At 31.0% G+C, this 22880-nt stretch overlaps 1 protein-coding gene across 1 annotated transcript in view; it reads right to left on the bottom strand.

Moving 5' to 3' along the window:
* The window catches only part of LOC132738909 (Wilms tumor protein 1-interacting protein homolog), a 41315-nt gene that overhangs the window by 5140 nt on the left and 13295 nt on the right, over nt 1–22880 (bottom strand). Inside the window, exons 2-6 of the mRNA XM_060726521.1 lie at nt 13644–13745; nt 9321–9445; nt 4891–5021; nt 2581–2632; nt 1293–1361 (exon numbers count right to left, since the gene is read on the bottom strand). Coding sequence (XP_060582504.1) covers nt 1293–1361; nt 2581–2632; nt 4891–5021; nt 9321–9445; nt 13644–13745 — 479 coding nt within the window. The remainder of the gene's footprint in view (nt 1–1292; nt 1362–2580; nt 2633–4890; nt 5022–9320; nt 9446–13643; nt 13746–22880) is intronic.

The raw sequence follows: 22880 nt of genomic DNA, 5'->3' as shown, positions 1-22880 counted from the left end.
TTGCACTCTATTTATTTTACTAAATTCTTATTTGTTCAAAAACCAGTTTTGAATATTGACCAATCAGAAATGTAGAGATGATTAAGACCTAAATACTATGTCAACCAATCAAAATGCACAGCTTGTAATTTGGTACATGCCAACCCAAAAATAGATTATTGATTTTCTTACTTAATTTCATCTTTGTATAGGATTCTGAAATTCAAACAATTTGTTCTGGACTACAGTCTACAACTTAACAACCAAACAAAAACAGTGAATCTTGAAAAAAAATTGTGATGTGAAGCAATTCAAGCGTAAAAAAGTCGAGGAAGATAAGCTTCTTATCAGATAAACAAAATCATAATATAAAGCTTAAAAGGTAGAAGCACCAATTTGAACGACATACTGTTGAATGATTGAGAATATTTTAAAAGCCAAGAGTTTAATGCAAAAGTATTCCAATTAAGCTGTTTTTAAAAAATATATTTAAAAAATTCTAATACCTTTTAGATTTATACTTATTTCTACACAGATAGTATGAAGACAGATGCCACCTCTATTTCAAAATGAGCAAAATATTTCTTATAGAAATCCCTCCCATTTTAACATATATAAAGAACGTATAATTTCCTCTCATATTTAAATTAAAAAATTTATTGACAGAACTTTTTTGCAGATTAAGGAGATTTCTAAAAAAATATAAACTATAATCATTCATAAGGGCTTTAACCTTGTAAAGCCTTAATTTGATCTATGACAAGATCTGAAGTATACTGACAATACATTGCTTTCTTATGATAAATGAATCAAGAAAGATAGGCAAAAATGCACTGCAAATGAAGATATCATGTCAAGCTTCTTGTAATATAGACATAACCCTCAACATAACCTGCTGGAACCAAAACCTATTAGTTTACCCTTCAGTATAGAGCCAGGGCATCCTGCACTGATACTGTTGGTAGCTTGATTTTTGTATTTCGATATTGAATTCCCTTAACACTTTGAAGGCTTTATTAGGGAGGATGCCAAAAGGACAGAGCAAGGCAAGTCTGCACATGAGTGAAGTCAGACCAGAGTTTCATATGGTATTGATATTTAAATAAATTTTAAACCTTCAACTGAGCAAGGTAATGCTTAGCCACACCTGAGACTCAAAAAAACCCCATCTCTTGTATGGTTCATCTGGCAGGCAGAAAGAACATTATAAATTGTGTTGGTACTGTATATAGTCATCTACTGTTATATCATATAGAATTACAGAGTGAACTTTATAAAGATATTATAAATAAAGGTCAAGGTTACACAATTACCTCACAGTGGTAGCAATCCACATGGAAATTTTTCTCCATAGAAACTACACGGACTGTCTCTTCTGTCCCCTAAAATAATATAATTAGAAACAAGACTTTATATGCAATGGAATAAAAACACTTCTGTTTAAATTTATTTTATCTAGCTCAAACACATGAAAACATTTATCTTAGATAACTAAGGGAGTAGCGACCAAATTTGCTTTGACTGAATTATACCAGTGGTATATAACCATGAATGTTACATAACTGCAATGAGACTCATACTGTTATGTCCACAATTCCTAGATAAAACTTCTTACACACAAAGCCAACACTAACAATTTACACTTCCTTCGAAATTCTTTGTTTCTTACGTCATCTTATAAATAATAACTATTTTTCATACAAATATGTCTACCACTACCGGTATATAAACAAGGAAGAATAAAGTTCATAAACAATCATAAACAATACAGTTTCGAACAATTCAAATTATGAATTTCTTCATAACACTGATCCTGAACAAAGCTATAAGCTTAGCAAACCTGGAGTTTCTAAACATGTTATGCAATGTCATTATGGACATAGTAAATTGTACGGTTTTATTAACAAAATGTATTTGGTGAACAAATATTTACTTCAATTTTGTATAATACAGTTAGATAATCTTTGACATATTTGTCTCTATGAAAATACGCTTAGCAGTTGGAGGTTATCCACTTGATACATTAATAGATATAATACAGATCAATATTAGATCATGTATAATTCCAACTTTATCTGTGTCTATAATGTAGGTGACACTTTAGACAAACATAAAAATTTATTCAGTATCACAAAAACATAACTCCTTGTTTAACTATAACTTGCCCCACACTTAAGTGGGTCTGATTCGGGTAAGGGATTTAAATATTAGCTTGCATGAGGAAAATGTCCAGCAACCCTTTTGGAAAATTTTGGGGTTTTTTCCAGAACCCCCTTCAGATGAAATGTGAATATCAGGAAGGGGACTTTAAGTCAGCCTCAATTGTAAAAAATTTGAAAATTTTTATACCTTTTCAATTAATTGAGAAATTTAGGACTTATTTTCTCTGAAGATGTATTCTTTAGCTTTTACGCAGATGTCAAATCTCAAGTATTGACATTAAATTGTATTATTGAGTTTATAGCCAAGTTCTCAAATTTCCATATGGATATCTCTAGCTATAGAGAAAGGGTTTTAACTAGGAATAGACAGTTACAAAATCATTAAGTTTTTCAGTTTAAGTAAATCTGTATTCTCTTAATTTATACTACATGTACATACCTCAACTGGTGTAATGGCTTGGCCACATGCCGCACATTTTGGTGCAAATACCCTGCAAGAAACAAAACAAAATCGTAAAATACCTTACTAGAACATTGCACTTGGAAATTACTGTACAATATAATTTCATCAATTATTGACATGATTTGAGAGAAAAAATGGTGAACCCCTTTGTGGAAATATTGATATATAAAAAGCTGTCCAAGTTTCTTTACAATATTTCTGAAGCATTCTTGTATAATACTTACATGAACAAATTCTTAACCACATTAATCATACATCTATAATAAAAACTTCAAACAGGGTTATACGAAATTGCAAATTTTCACAATTTAATTGACTGTAATTACTTCTATAGCTGAACAGTGACACAATATAATCACATCTTAATCTAGTTATCGATATGCCCACAGATAAACTTGTCAATCAACTTAGAAAATTACTGTACTTTATAGCACCTCTAATATACAATCAATTTATAAGATAAATATACTTATCAGAATATCACAAATCAGAACTTTATATTTGCAATTTCAAACCGATTTTCAATTTACATCGAATATGTAAAATAGACTAGCCCTGCCTTGAAATCTGAGCAGTCCATTGCTAGTTTTCGGGGTGTTAGTATTAAAACACTATAATTAAGCTGACAATAGTTTATAGATTGGTCAGATAGCATGGATAGAACCTCAAAGTGAGGAAATTTTAACCTCTTGAAAATAGGTATCAATCTTTTTTTCTTTTTTTTATCTAATTTCTAAATTTCTAGAATTGTTTACCCTTACATGCTCTGTGACTTGTATTCACAGTCAAGACAAAGAAATTTATAAAACATGCCCTCAGATAGGTATTGAAAAGTATGCTGGTGGTACAATAATCTGGCTGTTAATTAAAGTTAAATAATGTAGTCAACAAAATCCAAATGTAAACAACCATACACTTAAGGTCAAGGACAAACTGCAAACCAAATATCACAAAGGTCGAGACCATACTAATCCATATGTGAAAATATGTCTTGAAAATGCAAAGGTGAAAGTCATCTTACAGCAATTTATCTCAAAAATGTAAATACTACCTTGTAATGTGGCCTGAATAAAAACGTTAATTCACACACATATTGTGCCCTTCCAATTTTTTATCCATTTACCTGTACAAGTAGTAGTCTTATTTTTGCATCATTATGCAAGAAGTAGCATTTGGTTGCCAGGGAACTTCACCAGTCATTTACAAAAATGTTATAATTTATTGATGTACAAAAAACTAATCTGATTCAAATGCAGTTGCTATAAAACTGTAAAACCTTTCAAGACTTTGTCTATGATATAAAATGCCATTTTCTGAATGACACTCCCACTAAAAAAACAAACAACACAATTTGTACACACCCTTAGATTGTTGAAGGCACAATCAAAAATAGCCACACAAAGCTGTTTTTGTATTAATAGCAATTGTCATTTTTAAATCGTCTATGATAAACATGCAGCAAAGCAACATATTGCTTATCCTATGAAACTTATATCTGGTACAGTCAAACCTGTGGAAAAAGGCCATCCAAAGGAGTGAACAGTGACCAAACATGACCTTTATAGACAAGCGGTCATATGGAGTTAATAATGTTCTATATAATCAATGACAGTTTGTTTTAGAGTGGCATTTATTTACAGGATGGCCTTTATTTGGAGGTGGCCTTTAATACAGGTTTGACTGTATAATTAAATTTCTTAAGCTGACTTAGACAAGTTCTTGAAACTTTTTTATCTTAAATTTGTCAGAATTGCTAATAATGAATTATTACTTATATTTTATCAGTGATAAAAATGGACAAATAATTCTAAATCTGATGTGCTTGTCACAAGTGAATTTCATTTTTTTTCTCATCATATTTGATAACTTATAAAAAATAAATATTCAAATCTTTTTCTCATTATCATTTTTTTAAGTTAATCTCTGTCAAAAAAACACATACATATTTCATTGGTTTTGTTGTTGCTTGTGTTTTTTTTTTTTAGTTTTAAACCAAACAAAACTTGGCATTGAACTTTGTTCTAGATACTGGTGATAACTTTTTTGCTGACCAATTTAGGTCTCTACCACTGTAATCAATTACTGTGAAAACAAAAATCTAAATTCCATGGAGCAATGTGCTCCTTTTTTCTTCAGTGCTGAGCAGTTGCCAGAGTTACCTGCCCTTGGAAACAGATGGAGGGGGTAATGTCAAAAGCTTCACCTTTTTTCTTGAAGTTGTGGTGCAATAACAGTCTCCATGAAACTGTATCAATGATAAACCATGTATATATAATATAACAATACCTGTGAAAGTCTGCGACACAGTAAACTTTGTTTTCCATGTCCACAGTGAACGGTACACCATCGAGACATTCGTTACACATACAACAGCGGAAACATCCAGGATGATATGACTTTCCCATCGCCTGCAGGATCTGTACAGTGTAAAGTAAAATGTATATTTCAAACATTTATAATCCCTAATTATCATTTTTGTACTAGATAGAATAAAATGTCTAACATTACACTTGAGGATTGTTATATTGTTAAAATGGTTTATTGCGCCTTAAAAAACTATTGATCAATTTATATTTATTAGCTGATGAATCATAAATAAAAATATTGAAGGTATTTGCACTCTGAAATCATTATAGGACATCAAGAGAAGAATTCAATGAACAGAATGGCAATTGAAAACCTTAAATGCTTGTGAGATATCGTAACTTCGTAAAACATAACCGAAATGTAATTTTGGGTCACTATCCGTATAAATGATGAAATAATTGAAAAGTATCCAGTATCCAGAATAATAGGGCATCAATTTGCGACTGTATAAATCAACATTAAACAAACGTCATCAGTTAAATTTTGCTGTTTATCTTTCATGACAAGCTAGTTATGCACTTATTCTATTACGCAATTTTCAGTGAATTATAATATCAACATGCAATTCTAGTATGTGCACACATCCTATTTTCCCATCATTACTGTCGCTTTCTGCTTCATCTGTAATCTAAATGACGTCACATTCATTTGTGAAATATAATAATGTTTTCTTCCTTTATTTTTTTGCAATTTGGCTAAAAAAAAACAATGATTTTTTTTGTTTGTTTTTTAGATATTTTCTACCATGGGTCCTTATAAGGTGCCCCCAAAACACATTCTCGCTGTTTTTTGGAAAAACCGAAACTAAAAAAAACAAAGAAAAAAAATATTAAATAATAAAAGTACTTAGGGGAAAATGATTTGAGTGACCCGTGTTTAAAATACACAGTATGGGGTTCATATGCCCGTAATATAAACACAAGGCCTTTTTTGTTTATATAAGGGAAATCACCGAAAGTGTTGGAATATTAATTTTGAAATTTATGCCTGAAGTTTAAACATGACTCATACAATCACATTAGTGAAGAAAACTTTCAGGTTAATTTTTTAACCACTCTAAAGCCTGCTACATGACCCCAGTAGGGCTTTGAACCCAGGATTCCTGGATTGAGAGGCAGATGCTTTAACATTAAGCAAACTGCTACCTTTAAATGTGTTTTTGTGGTATCAGTATACAATCCTTTGGAAATGTCTAAATTCATGTTTAATACAAGGTATTTTTTAAGTTTTATGCAATTTCAACAAAGTGACATTGATTAAATTTTGAGACAAGAATTTGATGTCGTAAAGCAGCCATTTTAAGCACACTATTCTTGAGATAGAAATAAGCAGAGGCATAGTTCCTTATTTCTTTATAATTTTTATTTATTTATTTAAATTTTTTTTATGCTGAAAAACATCTTCACTCAAAACTAATGTCTTTTTATACACTACAGTATCTCTTATATGCCTTTTGTGAACCTTAAATGGCCACAGAAAGAAGTTGTTGTGTCATGTGTGACTCCGACCCTGATGAAGTTGCGTTGCCTCTTGAACAACCCTTCTTACCTACTTACATATCTTTAAAACCTATCTTTAGATTAAGAAACCATAAAGATTTATATTTCAAACATTTAAATAACACTTTTCCTTTAGACTAATGTAAAAAAAAACGATTACATTTTTTAATCCAGATAAATTAATCTTCCTGCAATATCATTTTTACCTTGATTTTTTTGCTTATTCATACCAGAGTATGAAAGGTGCATTAACTGAAAATTGATCTATAAAATAACAATAAAAGCTGGCAAATTGTACTTCAATCTATAACCCAGGCGGACATAAATTGTAAGCGATTATTCAATCATTTCAGAATAAAAATAAAGATTTTCAATAAATCATTGACAAAGTGAAATATTTTATTATACAATTTAACAAACTAATTTACAACTGTAGCTATTTCAATGTTAGAAGGTCCCTAGAAACATGGAAACACTATATCATTACGTCACTTCATACATTTTTACGATATTGAGTCATGTTGAAAGATTTAAGATATCAACGAAACAACCCGACATTTTTTTTAAAACGGTTCATCTTAATATGAAATCTTATCTCAGTTAGCTTATTCTAGCACTGAATATATTTTAACTATTTATATTCCCTAGGATCAATGTGTCACGTTTTGTGGTTTATCCTAGATTACTTAACAAAAGTACAAACAATTACATATTTCTAGCCTAAAAAAAACAACACGAAAACCATGTCCTGTATTAAGGAAGGAAATAAGTATAAACTTTTATCATTAAGTTCATCTCCTATAATACAGTGATAATAAAGTGATAAAATAAACAATAAACTTAGAAGATGTGAGATTGAACTCTGTATCTTTCCCCTCCCGTCCAATAGTAAAACAATACACATGTCAAGACCCCTACCATGTCACAGCATTGTTTTAACATTCCTATAAACCACTTCCTTAATTTATCTTGAGAACTGATTTAATCTCATCTCATTTGAGACTCAAAATAAAAATCATATTCTTGGGATTCTAACATATAAATATTAACTCTTATTCTACTAATAGCAACATGTTTTCAAGATCTGAAGCGGCACATCTGTGTCTTCTGATCATGGTCTTCTCTATTCGCTATTCAGGAAGTTCATGTTTTAAAATTATCCCCAAAAACTATAAATGGTTTAGTCCAGACTGGATGTTGGACAAGTCCATTTTTTATATTTAAAATGGTTATTGGGTTAAAATATTCCGAAAATCAACATATTCCTACAAATTTCTAAAAGAATTCATCTGCAAAATTTAGTAAATTTCTAAATACAGTCAACCCAGGGTTTATAGGAGAGGACCACAGAGAGAAAGAAGGCAACTGATGGAATTTCCCCTGAAGTCTGGTCAAAATTGTTCTAATGGTGGAAACAGAATATTGTTGCACATCTCTCAATACTGTTCAACCATTCAACTTTTCTAAATTGACATGCCAAAACTTGCCCGCAAAGTTGCTCCAGACTTTACAAACAGTGATTCAAACTTTCCTTAACCCTAAAATAATGCATATTGTAGTGGAACTAATAATCTAATATAGTTAATTATGCTGACAAAATAGGGTCAGGACATAGTTCATTTACTTTATCAGTTATTTATAAGAGGCTGACAGTTCCGAACCCTCACAACACTAAAATGTCCCTCCATATTTTATTATATTATCATGTCGGATTAATTTATTTCTATAAATGTTTCCTGTCGTATAAGACATTTCCCCTTTTAACACTGTAATAAAGGTATTTTTTTTTATTTGTATGAAATTTATTTCCACTACTTGATAAGAATGCACTTAAGACAGTATTTATTCTATTAAGTATATAGAAATGTTGAACACACTTTACACCTGTTTTGTAACGAGGACATTTTTCACTATTACCATCCCCGTGAATTTTAGAGAACAAAACAAACAATTTTTATTTAAATCATATAAAAGTTTATAACAAAACACTCTAGGCATGTAAAAGCATAGCCACCAGTAAAGTTGACAAAAATTTGACCATTTCTTAAATTTGGTTGCCTGCAAATATGGTGTAAAATGTTGTTTTCTTTATGTTACACTTTTCATTTCAAGGAGATGAGAATTTTCTTCAGATCATATTAAAAGTTTATATTATAAACATGTATTGGTTTAAAACCAGTGATTACATTATGAAGCATTGAAAAAAAATCTGTGGCAAACCTGTGTATTACAGTTTATCAGGAGCTGCCATGTACTCCAGAAAAATCTATAATTATTAAAGGCTATCTTTTGAAATATCCAACCTTCCAACTTCAAAGCTTCTTTATGAATAAATCAAGGCCCATGAGCAGGAAGGGACCCTTTCTAGGCAAATACTTCCTTCCATTATTAAGGCACATATTGAACTAAAGTAAAACTAACACCTTTGATAAACATGTTGCTCACATGTAATACAAAAATTTACCCAAATGTCATCACTCCTTTTTTTATTTTGCTTGATGGCGTCAACTAAATATTCCCATGACAGTCTACACCAAGTTTATGGTCTACACTGTTCATTATTCAGTCAGTTCTTGTTTGGAATTTTTTATTTAAATAAAATTATGCCTAGTGATAGTTAATAAAATATTTTTCAGAAAGTCTTGGCATAAATGGGACATGAGCAGCTTGTCCAGGGTAATGACACTTTCATAAGGAAATATAACAATGGCTCATCAACTTGCCAATTAGTAAATTCATCACCTTAGTGCAGTAACCAGTTAACTTCCTCTAAAATTTTATAGGAGTTAGTGTGTTATTGCGCTCAGTTGATGAATTGTACACTTCTTTTTGATCAATTTAAAAAAAAACCCATCTGTAAATCGGTAATGAATGACTGTTAGTTGTATTTATATATAAAATACTTACTAAATAGTCTTCTTCACAGTAAACCTTCCCATGAACATTGTAAAATGCCTTCCCCCTTAACGTGCGACCTGAAAACAACAAATTATACTATATTAAGTACTTCATATAATTATATATAACAAAACGGTTATTAATAAATAAACAAAGTAATTTGTATACAGAGACTAGATCTAGGACTCTTATGTTAAAATGTTAATGGCCGTATTTGGGTTGATATTTTCTTCTTATAAACAGTAGTATTTTATTGTGAGTGTGAACATTTAGACAACCATATATATACATTAATCAGGATTTTATATTTCTGGTTAAACCTGGTTTTACTTCCAGCAGTGACACCTACTTTCTCCTGAAGTCTTACCAGATACTTTACTGTTGACTACTCAATCTAACCATTTTGGTTATTAATTTTAATTGTTTAAATATATTCAAATTAGCTGGATTGTCATGGAAGTTCATAGAGTTTATTTGGACCACCCAGGAGTCCATTTTCTGGAACTAACCAGTATATGGTTGTGATGTCAGTAGGGCTCAAACCCAAGATGCCTGGGTCAAGAGACTGACAACCACTAGGCTATCTCTCCCTCCAGATATATAACTGGATTCCTAAAACCAACAATGGACAGTTCCAAATTCATTGTGGGACAGGTCCATTATTTAAATGTGGCAGTATGGAGAGTATAAACTTACTTTTCAAATTATTTAAATTATAAAATTACGGTATAAGTCATGTTTTAAACTAAATTAAATTTTTTTGCACTTGGTTTGGGATATTTAGTTTTCTTGGTCCGTTTAACACTTTTAACACCAAGATGTTCTACGCTTCATTTTCCATGGTTTATAAAAATAAAATCTTCCTTAATTCAAAATTGTTCTTTTTTTTATACAAAACAAATGGAATTCTTTGTAGTTTCAATAACAAGGCTATTTATACCTATTACCACATCATGAAATTTGTATTGTATATTTCATTCTTTTGTAAACATTTATTTACTAATAATTAAATAATTTTCTTCCTATGATTACAATAAACTTCTTTCACAGACAAAACACTTTATTTAAAGATAAGAAATTACGAAAAAATGAAAATGTGTTTGTCAAAAATGGAAAATGACTTCATATCAATCAAATTTTGTATTTCAAAAAATATGATAAGATCATGAAAATGTATTGAACAGAGACAATAAGATTACAGCAGACGGCAAAAAAAGCTTATATTAAGTTTTGTTAAACAAAAACTATTACACTAACAAAAAGATTTCAAATTACACACTTATTTCATGTTAAAGTAATTCTAATTTGAACAATATGTTCTGCCACCAATAGAAAAAGGGCTGAGGGGGGTTTTTGTTTGCCATTATTTGTACTTATTTGTACTGTTTACTTTTAATTTTCTCTATATAATTGTTCATTTGACACAAGTCTTATCAATGATTATCTATATTTTAAGAAATTGAACAGTCTTAAATTGATGGGCACTGCCTATTGTCAAATTAACTAAAACTTGAAAACAGTCATTGAACAACAGGAACACAAATTTTTTCAAGCACCCATCCCCCCCACCCCTTTGCCTTCCTTGCCCCAAAAGGTGACTCCATTTTTTTCCCAATCAAAAAGTAATAATTTAGATCAGAGAGCTATTCCTAATACTGATGAAATTCATCCTCAACTTCTTTCTATCAAGTGTATGCTAACAGACTTTAACTACTACTTTAGGAACATTAAATTTCAGTATTTTGGACCTTCGCAATTACAAAAAGTCAAATATTATGCTCCAACTTTTAGGTAATGAATAATCTGGAAATATTGAGTCAATATTTGTGGAGAAAACATTATAACCAGATGACAAACAACTTTTGAATGTAAAGTGAACAGGTAAAATAATCAACATAATTGTTACATTAAATCATTATGTATATTTGTCATTAGCCAAGGTAACTAGGTACAACCTTTTTAATACGACGAAAATTAAATTTCAAATATAGAACTTTTCTTTTTATTTCTTAAATCAAATATTTTAATTAAATGTATTAACAGAAGTAATTTAAGATCTAAAATTAAAAAATTGTTTGAAAAGTAATATAAATATCTTTTCATTATTGAAAAATCTAAAAATTTTAATGCGTTAAACAAGGTTTCCGTTTTCAAAAAAATATCTTATACAAAATCAAGCATTACGAAATTGATCTCTAACCATTTAACGGGCAGGAATGCGCGGAATTAAAGACTTCTGTTATACAATAGCCTATAATGTATAAAAATGTATATAATAATTTAGCCGAGTTGTTAATCCGTAACATACCAAGACAAAACTGAATTGCGAAACGGTTTCGTGTTAATCGGTACAGACAGATAATCGCTACCTGTCAACCTAGACTGCCAAAATTCTTTTCTTCTGTTATTAAATATAGCAGAATTATTCCTCTTACCATTATTATAACAGATTTTATTACTTATAATTAATGATAAAAATTTCATATTAGCCACTATTTTATTTTAAATTACTGTGCAGAATGGCATCTGACACCATTTTATGTGCTTAATGAAATTCCATGCATTAATAGAAATATATGTTGAATTTGGTAATTATAATAACTAACAAAATGTATCATGGAAAATAATGATCAAAATATTCGCAGTATTTTATGAAAATTTTCAATTACTTTTACGCAGAAAACCATTTTTGTTTGTTTTTATCCTTCATTTTTAAACATACATTTCTAATTCATACTATACTATTTTTTAAGTACATGCTATTCAAATATAGCCGTTACATTTCAATTAAGAAACGAAAAACTATCCATTTAAATAGAACCATTTAAGACAGATTTCACAAATCCCATCAAAGGCACCGGACGCTAGAAAAACGCTACTTAAAATGAGGTCAGGGGAATCAAAGCCTTTCAGAATGTTCTAAAGAGACCACTTCAACCACGCAAGTTGAAAAGAGAAAAAATATTTTTATTGAAACAGAAATCAACTTGACCCTTCAAAGTAAGCAGATTGGTAAAATAGGTAACGGTTTAAACTGTTCAATGGCATTAGGTGTTGTAATTAAGAAAACACACATTTTCTAACAGATTATAAGCAACTGTAACACAGATGGATGTTTTCTATCTGAGGAAAATTATACAAAACCATTGTAAGAAGTTTAAATATTTATCTAGCATCTACAAATAACCCTTCACAATGCTTAAAGTACTTAAAAAGGCAATGTTTCACTTATCAAATTTATCTTTGACCTTGTATGAAGTGATTATTCCTGCTCTTTGTACACATCTCAACAAGACATTACAATCATATATTCATGTAAATAGCAAGAAAATTCTCCTCAAGTTAAATAAGGTTATAAAAGTCTTTATTAACTCTGACTGCTGAAATGTGTGCAATGGTCTTGCCCTGCCTTGAATTTGGAATAATTCATTAGAAGTTTCAGGGAGTACTGATTGTCAAAATATTAAACTTGAACTACCAATATTATAGAGCCTAGTCAGACTGTCATTGTGGCCAATATGTGGCCATGGTGGTAGAGGGGGAGGATGGGGTTGAGTCCTATTTTGCACCAACACAGTATAGGTCATAAAGTGACTTTCAAACTTTACTAGTGGAAGGAGACCTAAGGTGCCTTCAATAGTGGAAGGGCTTACAAAATTAAACAATGTTCATTTTACATTTTCGGATAATGCTATCAGCTACCCATAACACTGGTTCAGCTTCTATCAACTAACAAATGTCATATGTCGATCGAGAAAGCTTGTGACTGTTACAAGGCTTAAGCCTCCAGTCCCTGACATGAGAGACCAACATTTAATTAACATTAACATTTAAACAAGTCATATGATCAAGCTATCTGAACTTTGACCTCAATAATAATATGTTAATGTTGTCTTAACAAAGCTTAAATTATACATAATTTTAACTTGATGACAACAAATGAGCTATCCTGTCATCAAAGCAATGTTACAAAATTAAAGGGAAGTAATATTTATATATAAATAGAACATCAATAATATTAACTTCCAGTTTCATTTCTTCTTACAATTTTGTGCATGTCATAAATGAAAACAGATTATAATATCTGAATAGGAACTTTGATGTTCATAACCCTAATCCAATTCTCTTTCAGTTTTGTTTCATGTCCTCGTGATCATGTGAAGATGTTATAAAGTGCATCAGAACTCAAAAACTGAACAACATCCTTTATCGTCACATTCCAAATCAAAATCAATTTCCTGAGTAGATATATATAAAGGTGAAGGTTATACTTACCACATGAACAACAAGTAAAACATTTTGTGTGATATATATGCCCCATAGCCTGACACGCATCATTGGCACCTGTCACTTTTTCTGAACACTTGAAACACTGACCTGTAGATACAGAAAACAAAAGAATGATTAACTTCATGAATGAAAGAACTAATTATATACCATATACCCAGTATACATGTGCATTTTGTCTGTTCATCTGATTACATTTTTCACATGGGGCAAAGCTGGGACATGCTGGGAGAATGAACTAAGGTTCTTCCCCTCTGTCAGTACCTGTAGGTTTGTAGCCAAAATAGCTGTAGCTATATTGTTCAATCTTCAGTTAGAGTGACAAATAGTTGGGATTTTATCACAGGGTAGGGCTTTAACCAGATGTGATGAAGTCCACACTATTCTCTGGATATTACCACTGACATGGTTGTGACATACATACAGTACTGCCCAAAACAAGAATCTCTAAACTTCAGGTTACAATTTGACTTTCTTATCTATTTCTAAAACTTTCCTTCTTATAAAGAGTAAAATTTGATCTATAAACCGATTAAACTGCAGTTCAGTTGACCATAGAAAATGACCATAAGAACTTAAACAGCATTTGCTGTTATTCTTTTTTTTAGAAAACAAAACTAAACGAGTCAACAAAATAGTGCATCATGGCTTATAACCTAAGGTTCAACAGTCTTGAAGTTACAAATTACACCTGTTCCCTAAATAAACAAAATTACACTTTTAACGAGTCATGTTTATTATTCAAGTGCAACTTTTAAATTACAAAGGGTGTAGTCTACATGTACACTGTTAACATCGTGCAGTTTAAATTTCAACTGGTATCAACTCAACAAAACATTCAATACTGCATGAAAGCATGTTTCAGTTTATCACAAAATAAAATCTTTTTTTCTCTCCTCTCCTTTTGCTGAATAGCTTTTAACCAGTTATCTTAGCATCCAGATCCGTCAGACTCTTTCCTTTGTTGAAGTTTTGCAGATATGTGACATCAAACACAAATGATATATAAATGAGGATATTAAATGATCAATGTTGAAGAAAAAACACATTAAAATTTTTGTTAAATTGCCTTGCATGCATAAATATATAGGAATGATAAAAAGTATTGACACACTTATTTTCTTTTTGCACATTTTATAGCAAGGTGTAACAGATTCATGGATATAATATTCAGAAAACAATCAGGTAAGCTTTAAAAAAATTAAAGACAACTCAAGAAAATTATATCCCTGATATACAAGTCTTGAATGGTAAACACATAATTTGTATTATGGTCCATGGACCTGCTGGGCTTTGAATAAAAAAAACAGTTCCTTGTAAGTTTTAAGGAACATAAGGCTTAAGTTGAGCTGCTGGCAGTCCAACAGCATAAATGTGCAAGCTTGTCGAAACACTGCTAGCTCAAAGTATTAGCCCTTAAACTGCTGACAGCAAATGAGAACTGCCACTAAAAAGAATAATATCATCCTCTTCCTTTGACAGACAAGACTGTACGCAAAAAAATTCTGCCTCTGTAGCACAATTCCAATGGCAATTTGCAATGCAGAAAGTTGTTGAAAGAGATTTTCTAAAAACATAAAACAAAAAGCTACAAAAAAAGGATTGTTTTTTTTTAACTTCAATAAAAGCCAACAAAAACTTATTTCAAGCTTTGATACATAACATAAAAGCTGTCAATTAAAGGTACTGAAATTCAAACGTTTTTCTTTCAAATGAGATGTGTCAAAAACAGAAAAAAACACAGAAAAAAACTGAAACAACAAAACTTTTCAGTTACTTTATCTAGCTGCTCATCTTAACAGTCAGATCTTTTCAGCTCATCAAGTTCATCAGAGAAAGAAAGAAAAAGTATCATTCCGTAACAAATGTCCCAAATTGACAGAGATAAAGGAAGAAAAGACGTATTTTAAATTTTGTCTTTCATGTACAGATACAAACTTCATCTGAATCCTGATGAAGAACCACTGATGGGTCCGAAATTGGTAGACCTTTATTAAAATATTGTCCATATTAAGCTGATGCTTTGACTTCTTTCATTTTAACCAGGTCATCTCTGAATCAATAAAATATTGAAGATGGTAAAAAAGTATTACGTCAGACTTTGTTTCAAGAATTAACATAAATTTGTAAATAAAGACAGTGGCTTTGTTGAAGACAAATATTTCATTTGTCCACGGCAAATGATGTTTTTAAGCCCTGGCGTACATTTAAAGTTAAAAGCTAAGCATAAATCTTGTGATTTGTCTCCATCGTAGACAGTTTGAACGAAACGAGACAGAATTCAAAACGTCCACTTTACTTCATCAAATTTAAACAATTTTAAACATTCGGTGACTGGCGCTTCTTTACAAATATAATAGTAATTTATTTGTAAATAATTGTACGGTTTCAACCAACAGGTATTAAAGAGGCGAGAGTCGATAAACTTTGACTTAAAATTGTCTAGTTGGTTAAACATGGAATAAAGACATGCTTTGGTGACTATAGCAACACACGTTACAAAGCGAAGCTTTTTAAACCAACGAGAATGATTCATTGTGTACACACTCAATGGTAACTTTCAAGCTTTCGGGACAAGTGACGATAAATTCAAATCTGTTCCCTATTACAATAATGAGGTCATGTTGAATTGAATTTTGATTTTTCGTATTTGAAAAACTGATAAAATGTAGATAAGTTAAGTATCATCAAGTGCTTAAATCTGCATAAATGCCACATAATCGCAGGTAAATGAACAGTTTGTCATACATTTATATATATCTATAGCCTTTCCCTCAACTTTTTGGACATTTTTTTTCACAAGTGTGAAAATCCATGGTTAATGAAACGGTACACTCAGACCACAAAATGAGTAACTGTCATGCAAACTATTGTCAGGGAATTTTGGGCGACTTTTGTAAACAATCTTAAATTTTCCATGCCCATATATGCATAATGTATGACTAAAAAATGACTCCTTTTTATTATTAAATTCGTAACCAAGTGATGGTACATTTTTGAAACACAAGTATTCCTTCATTGCCTGAGCTTGTAATGTTTTTCACATACTGTTAAATTAATAACGCTTATAACACTGAGGTTTTGAAAACTTTTTAGACAAAATATTTGATTGATTCATCATTTTTGTAACATATATAAATATATAGACAGGACACATCATTCTGTGGGGTATATATACATAATAATTGTCAAGGATTAAAGTGGATTGGTCTACAATGGGCAAATTTTTCATGAATACTTACTTCAAACATCGATTTAAACAATAGAAATATATCATTTGGATATTCTTATAAAATATTACTTGAAAGAGAGATAATGTTGATAAAGTTTTAAACACTTTAGTTTGGACATTAATATAATAGATAATAAATATTTTGTTCTAGAAATTCTATTTGATACAGACCTTCCAATTTATATAATAAGACCAATTCACTTTAAAAAATAAAATACAGCACATATACGAGGGATGATCAAAAATAAACCGGACTGTGATTGCCTATCACATATTGTTATATATCACACTTAATCGGAAAACAATACCTGTAAACTGATGCTTTTTCTAATCTAATAACGCAAAAAGCTTGTCCGTAACAGCGAATTCAAAAACCATGGTAACGTACACCCGGCGCAGTGCGTAAATTCGCCTTGACATCAGGCGCTTTAAGCTGCGTATATTCTACAAAATGGCACATTTAGATTTCAAATTACGCAAAAATCGTCATGAACCATATCTATGACGTTGTAAGTAAAAATGACTTAACTTAAACGATATTTATATTTGCAATCACAATTCAAACGTCACATGTTTAATGAAATACTCCCGTTAAAACTATGTCGTCGGAATGTCTCGAAAATCGATCAATAAAAAAAATTGTCAAAAGTTAGACAAGAAACTGTTTAAAACGTAGAAAAAGATTATGGCTATCAAGGGAAAAGTTCCAGAAAGCCACAGCATATTTTTTTATTAGCAGAAAGAATTGAGAAAGGGTAATAAAGAAATAGAAAACAAGTAATGGAGAGACAGAAAAAATAAATTTTCAAGGACGTTGGTGACGTCAATCGCCAAGACGTTGAAAAATGACAATCGCTTGACTGCGGACATTGTCAACGATGTTCGACAGTAGCTACGGGACTATACAAACAACTCTAAGGATTTTAAAGTGATAATAGTTAATGCATTAATTACATATATTGCATTCTTGGTTTACAATTGTATCAATTATTTTCTTATTTTACGCGGTAGTTTTATGGAGATATCGTGTCAACAATTAGACAGTCACTGTTTAAAATTGGCTATGCGTTTTATTTATTTTAAAATAATGACAATTTTATTCATTATTGTATTATTCTTTTATTTTATCTTATGTATGATATATTATCATTCAGCAACATTATTTTACATTATTTGTAATACATAATATAGTTAATTGCATGTGTGATTTTTCCAACAAGGAAAGAACGGAAGTTTGCGTCATTACAGGAGCTCTTTATCATCATCTATTCTTTTACAATACAATATGATACCCACTTGTATAGAAATATATATGTAGGCAGTGGATCCGCTGCATCACAACATGACTGTACCATGTATTGGCCAACTCCGTAATGAGTAAAAAGCTGATCCGTTAAGGGAAATACGCCTGTGACGTCGTTAACGTCAATTTCAAAGTTAAATCGTGCGCCGCATTGCTTTACATGTACCTGCCAATAACGTCATAATTTTTTTCTTTGTTAATATTTCTTGTTGGTATTTTTTGTATCATTCAGGGGATAGATTCCGATTTATTGTCCGTGTATTTTTATCTAAATTCATTTAACGGGTAAATAATCATTTACAAAGTCCGGGTAATTTTTGATCATCCCTCGTATACTTAATTTTCAAGTATCGTTTACCCCTTTTGTTTTTAAACCACCAAACTCTTTACAAAATAATAAATTTGAAAACCAAACATATACTGAAATACCATAATGATGACAATATCGGGTATATGAAACTCTAAAGATGTTGACACCTTATGTTTACTCAACCGTAGCAAAAACTGCATCTATATCATTTCAATGCATCAAATAATCGTGCACATTTTTTTACTTTATTTTAATATGTTGAAAATTCCCTTTTATCATAAGCATTCCGTACATTCTAATACAGCTAAAATAAAATGATCAAGTGTATTCAACAGGTTTCTTTGAAGCTTTTCAACCATTTTAATATTTATGACATGTGACTGAGTCATTTATTTCTTTTGTGTGTATTAAAATTAAACCCTCTACAAAATCTCTAAACTTCATCTATTAAACGTCAATAGTATATAACATAAAATTCCATTTATGTACTATAGTTCAATAACATACAGACTATGCTTGCTTTTGAGTGGGTTTATTAACTTTATTTACTTTATTTTCTCTCTGCACATTGCATGTTTAACAAATAAAATTTCCTTCCTTTTGCTGCCAAATTTCTTAAATGGACTCGTCCAGCTTCAATTTTCAGAACTGTCCATCATCAATTTTAGGGAATATTCAGATGTAAATTTAGATATATAATAAAACTAATAATGTACTCCGCCAATAGTAAAGAACCTGTTCAGACTGCAAAGTTTGGCCGACCTGGGACTGACCTGAGGCCAACAAGGCACTTTATTGATGGAAAAGACTAATCACTATTTGTTCTAGCCGCTTAAGGGTTATACATGTAAATACCTTATCAACTACAAACTTAATATTATACTATTAATGTAATTCATATTTTTAATTCACTTTTCTATGTTTGAGCAAGAAAATATTTCAATCTGTCCTCAATAGGGGAAATATGGTAATACGGGATTTAGTTATACATCATCCATTAAAAATATTGTAATAAACATACTCATTCTTTCACACTGGTGATAAAAATATTCTATTTGCATAAATTAACATTACCACAATATTTTTTTTCCTGTACCTCTTGTCACCTTTGTAATAAAACTTCACTTATAATAGATTAATCAGCGTCAGTGAACACAAATTTTAGTAGAAACTGCTTCTATATCAACATCCCCCTCCTTTATCTTTTTTTTTTCACAATAATTATCATTTCAGAAATGGCAGGTTAAGAAATGTCAAAAGGATCATTTATTTTCATTTAGAAAAGCGAACTTATTTCAAAAAATTCAATTAAACGTGCACTTTGACCTCTGTTTGTCACACTAATTATAACATATTAACTTGTGACTCTGATAATAGCAGGTATGCCTGAATACACTGTTCAACAGCCTGACATTTTTCAATGTTATTTTTGTCATAAACAAGGTAGGGTCAGACTGCAGGGTTCCTTTTCCTAATTGCCTGTAATCCGGATATTTGGATATTTTAACTAAGGTTTAATAATAAAGGAGGGTGCATGTTTTGGAAAAGGCTCGCATTTGTGTGCCGCCGCCCCCCCCCCCCCCCCAAACCCCCACCATCCAAAAAGAGAAAAGTGTTTTTTTCCCCATTTTTACAGAGAATTAATTTTATTCCCTTAAATCAGATTGAAAATGGCAAAAAACATTGATGTTAACTTCTTTATTTTTTTTAGGATAATTAAAATTGGAAACAATATGCAAATTACAGACCGCAGTCATACATAAACAGTTTTATGATTTTAACATTTCACACATTTCAATATAAAATATAAATATTTAAAATATTTTTACCCACATAAATAGTTAAATGTTGCATCCTGAATGTTGCAATTCTTGGCAAGCTATATCATTTAAGTCAAGTGACAAGATTTTATTTTTCAATTTTTATAGGAACAAATCTTTGCAGAGCCATGCAAAAAATTTAATTTATACATTTTTTTCCCCCTTCAGTCCCAAGAAGTGCCTAATTTTGTCAAACATGTTTTCTGCACTATAAAGAATAATTTTGCATAGCTGAGCTGGATTTAACATTATCTTTTGTCAATGACTTTTTGTTGCTTGTGCTTTTCTGTCATCAATAATGAAAACATTACAGTTGGTTTACAAAAACAAATACTTGATGTGAACATTTCCAAAATACCTTCCAAGTTGATTTTTACACCCTACATGCTGTAAAAACCGTCAAAATATCATAAAATATCATGACCAGAAAACTAAAACAAGAACTGTCGGAGGACAGTAACGCTCGACTATTCGAAAATTTGTCACAAGGGTGTTTCATTGACTATAATAATGCTTACCTATATGAATACATAAAATTGTCCGAAAAGGTACAAACTCTTCAAGTTTCAATACATTCCCTTCAGTAGTTATGGAGAGACAAGCTTACATGCAAAAACTTTACCAAGAATTCATGAGTCGAAAAAGGGGCATAATTATGCAAAAAAAGCAAATCAGAGTTATGGGACTTGTACCAATCATCTTAGATAATCACAGAGACCAAGTGTGTGAAGTTTCAATCCATTCCCTTCAGTAGTTATGGAGATACCAGCTTACATGCAAAAACTTAACCAAGAATTTCTAAGTCGAAAAAAGGGGCATAATTATGTAAAAAAGCAAATCAGAGTTATGGGACTTGTGGCAATTATCTTAGATAATCACAGAGAACAAGTGTGTGAAGTTTCAATCCATTCCCTTCAGTAGTTATGGAGATACCAGCTTACACGCAAAAACTTAACCAAGAATTTCTATGTCGAAAAAGGGGCATAATTATGTAAAAAAGCAAATCAGAGTTATGGGACTTGTGCCAATCATCTTAGATAATCACAGAGAACAAGTGTGTGAAGTTTCAATCAATTCCCTTCAGTAGTTATGGAGATAACAGCTTACATACAAAAACTTAACCAAGAATTTCTAAGTCGAAAAAGGGGCATAATTATGAAAAAAAGCAAATCAGAGTTATGGGACTTGTGGCAATCATCTTAGATAATCACAGAGAACAAGTGTGTGAAGTTTCAATCAATTCCCTTCAGTAGTTATGGAGATAACAGCTTACATACAAAACTTAACAAGAATTTCTAAGTCGAAAAAGGGGCATAATTATGAAAAAAAGCAAATCAGAGTTATGGGACTTGTGCCAATCATCTTAGATAATCACAGAGAACAAGTGTGTGAAGTTTCAATCCATTCCCTTCAGTAGTTATGGAGATACCAGCTTACATACAAAAAACTAACCAAGAATTTCTAAGTCGAAAAAGGGGCATAATTATAAAAAAAAGCAAATCAGAGTTATGGGACTTGTGCCAATCATCTTAGATAATCACAGAGAACAAGTGTGTGAAGTTTCAATCCATTCCCTTCAGTAGTTATGGAGATACCAGCTTACATACAAAAACTTAACCAAGAATTTTCTAAGTCGAAAAAGGGGCATAATTATGAAAAACAGCAAATCAGAGTTATGGGACTTGTGCCAATCATCTTAGATAATCACAGAGAACAAGTGTGTGAAGTTTCAATCCATTCCCTTCAGTAGTTATGGAGATACCAGCTTACATACAAAAACTTAACCACAGGGACGCCGACGCCGACAAATGGGTGACTGCATTAGCTCGATTATTCTGCGAATAGTCGAGCTAACAATGGATAATAAAAGCTTTATTCATCATTCATGAGACAAATTTTATCATCCCAATCTGGTATTTTAATAATGAGTCATAAAGTGAATGAAAATTAATGATCGACAAATGACAAAAGTTAAATACCGCCAGCATTACACAACCTTAACTTTTTACAACAAACGAAAAACCCCTCTGGCTATTACATGTACCTTTTAAATCAATCAAGAGTCACTGTTCAAAAATGCTGAAGACAGGTATTACATTGTTTTATCTGTCAAATCAGTTTTAAATCAAGGGATTTTTATTTTACATATACAGTGTATATACATTTTTTATTGTTTGATAATTAATAAATGTGTCAATTTCAATCCATCACCAGAACTGACAGCTGGCTGAGGGTAGCTAGTTATTACTTATTATGCACCTAGTGTTAACAATTAATTACACAATAATTTACAAAACAAATGACAACATAACATTTTTTCCCACTGACTTCCCTCAATGATTAATTTTTTTGCTGTATGCTCTCATCACTTGAGGGGGCCATCTCAAAATGCTCAATACACCTGTTAGCACAAAGAGCACTGTAAAATTGAAAAGAAACATCTTCAAACCATGGCTTCAGAATCAATAAATTTACCGCATGTACAAAGCATGAAGACAGCATTACATAAACGTTACAAGCTTCAATTTATTATTAACAGACAATAATAATCATTGACTGA

This window comes from Ruditapes philippinarum, unplaced genomic scaffold (assembly GCF_026571515.1).
Source record: "Ruditapes philippinarum isolate M1 unplaced genomic scaffold, ASM2657151v2 ctg1785_1_1_1_1, whole genome shotgun sequence".
In the NCBI taxonomy this organism is placed as follows: Eukaryota; Metazoa; Mollusca; class Bivalvia; order Venerida; family Veneridae; genus Ruditapes; species Ruditapes philippinarum.
Note: the sequence above shows the minus strand (reverse complement) of the source record. Positions and strands in the feature narration are given on the sequence as shown.